General features: G+C 41.1%; 1 protein-coding gene across 1 annotated transcript; it reads right to left on the bottom strand.

The window, feature by feature from the left end:
• Window positions 1-285: 285 nt before the first annotated feature.
• LOC121422665 lies at window positions 286-1,251 on the bottom strand. The gene has a single exon (XM_041617827.1). It carries the CDS (start codon window positions 1,249-1,251, stop codon window positions 286-288), a length of 966 nt encoding a protein of 321 aa, XP_041473761.1.
• Between the last annotated feature and the right edge of the window lie 662 nt (window positions 1,252-1,913).

Here is a 1,913-nt window from a genome sequence, read left to right as displayed (position 1 = left end):
TTGCACACAGTGCACATTTCCCAGTCCTCTTCTGGGGGGTCTGTATATTGTTCGTCACAAAAAATACAAAAATATTCCTCGTCATCCTCAAAATCTGTTGGAGTCTCCTTTCTGTGGGTAGACTTCTTCTGAACTTTCCCTTTGGCTTTTCCCGGTGCTGCAGACTTGTATTTTCCAGCTGTGTTCTTTTGTTTCACGCTCTCTTGTTGGCTCTTTGCTTCCCTCTTTTCTTTATTGGCTTTTTTCTGCAGAAGTCGCTCTTTGATTGGTGTTGATGTAAGTATTTCAGATTGCCCAGTCTCTCTTTCTCAAAGATTTAGATCGCGGCAACACTTTGGGGAAAGAAGCGACCTCAATAACACTCACTTCTAGATCATTGGATTCTTCAGAGGATTTTGATAATGCAGCATCCACTACATCATCAACAATAGATCTGATGAACTCAAAGGCAGACATGGATCCGCTGGTCCCGGGAATATCAGGATCAAATTCTCTTTTTTCTTGGCTGGCCTGGATTGTGCTTGCTGAAGGCCTATCGTCGATATCCTGTACTTCAGCCTCATTCTCGTCTTCAGAGCTTTCCAAAAAACTCATCACAGCATTCACTGGAACAAAATCTTCCTCCGTGAACCTATGAGGATTAAAGGGAAGTATTCCTGTAGTGTGAAAGCCATTGGTTGCCTTGGACATGGTAGCTACCCTGCAGTAAGCGGCGTTAAACAGGCCGCCTATCTCATATTGTGTGATCCTTGGGCCAGGATGAAGTCTCATGAATCGATCACACTCTTCATTGTAGGCGACTTTCAGTGAACTGAAGACTGTGACGTCAAGTGGCTGCAGACTATGAGAAGTGTGTGGTGGTAAAGAAACCATGATCACACCATTCTGTCGACAAAGTTTGTAGGTTTCGATACTTAGATGTGATTCATGATTATTAAGAATTAGAAGCACCTTGTTGTTTTGTGAAGCACCGCTGTGTTTGATAAAGTGGCCCATCCACTTTGTGAAAAGCTCAGCGATAATCCAGCCTGTTCTTGATGTACCAGCTAATGCATCGGGAGGAGCAGCTTTCATCAGTTGGTTATTCATATGTACTCTCTTGAAGATAAGCATAGGTGGAATATAGTTACCGGCTGCATTTATGCAGACGAGAGCTGTTGTTGTCTCTTTCTTTTCCCCACTCACAATTTTGCCAACTTGCTTTTCCCCTTTCTGTGCATAAACTTTTTGAGGCTTCTGCACAGTCGACATCCCAACTTCATCACAGTTATAAATGTTTGATGCAAGAACATTGTGCTTTGCATACAAATCTTCAAGGTGCCTATAGAATTTATCTACTTCTGATTTTCGAAAGCCTATAGCTCTTGTCAAGCTGGTTGGTTCTGGATCCCTTAAAGACAATGGATATCTAGCCGGACTTTTAAGAAACTGTATAACCAATCCTTTCCCGCCATTTTTGTTACCTTGTCAAAGGGGTGTTTAAGATTGTTGCGTTCAGCAACTTCATAAGCAAGTGATCTTAAAGAAGTGGGAGTTAGCCCATAAAACATGTCAGCCATATTACGTGTGTAATTAAAAAGCTGCTCCTCTAGTGACTTCGGGAATAGGGAATACAATTTGTTTGTACTCCTGAGACGCCCTCGAAATGCACCTTGAGCGGGCTTGTCAGGATAACGTACTAATACAGGGCAGGAGAGGTGGTCTTGCACGATTTCCTGATAACTTTTCTTTCCTTTCTTTCTTTTACTTTTCTAAATGATATAGATTGAACAAAGAAATTATTCTATTTTGAACAAAAAAGGAAAACAAATTTACAAGGCAACAATATTCAAACCCGACTAGTTTGCCTATTCAAAATAACAACAACAAATTTCAGGTAATGTGGCACTAACAGAAAATATATGCATAACATA

The sequence above is a fragment of the Lytechinus variegatus genome, chromosome 10 (assembly GCF_018143015.1).
Source record: "Lytechinus variegatus isolate NC3 chromosome 10, Lvar_3.0, whole genome shotgun sequence".
Lineage (NCBI taxonomy): Eukaryota > Metazoa > Echinodermata > Echinoidea > Temnopleuroida > Toxopneustidae > Lytechinus > Lytechinus variegatus.
Note: the sequence above shows the minus strand (reverse complement) of the source record. Positions and strands in the feature narration are given on the sequence as shown.

Coding starts and splice junctions, on each gene's coding strand:
- LOC121422665 (XM_041617827.1), bottom strand. CDS start 1,251: ATGTCGACTGTGCAGAAGCCTCAAAAAGTTTATGCACAGAAAGGGGAA.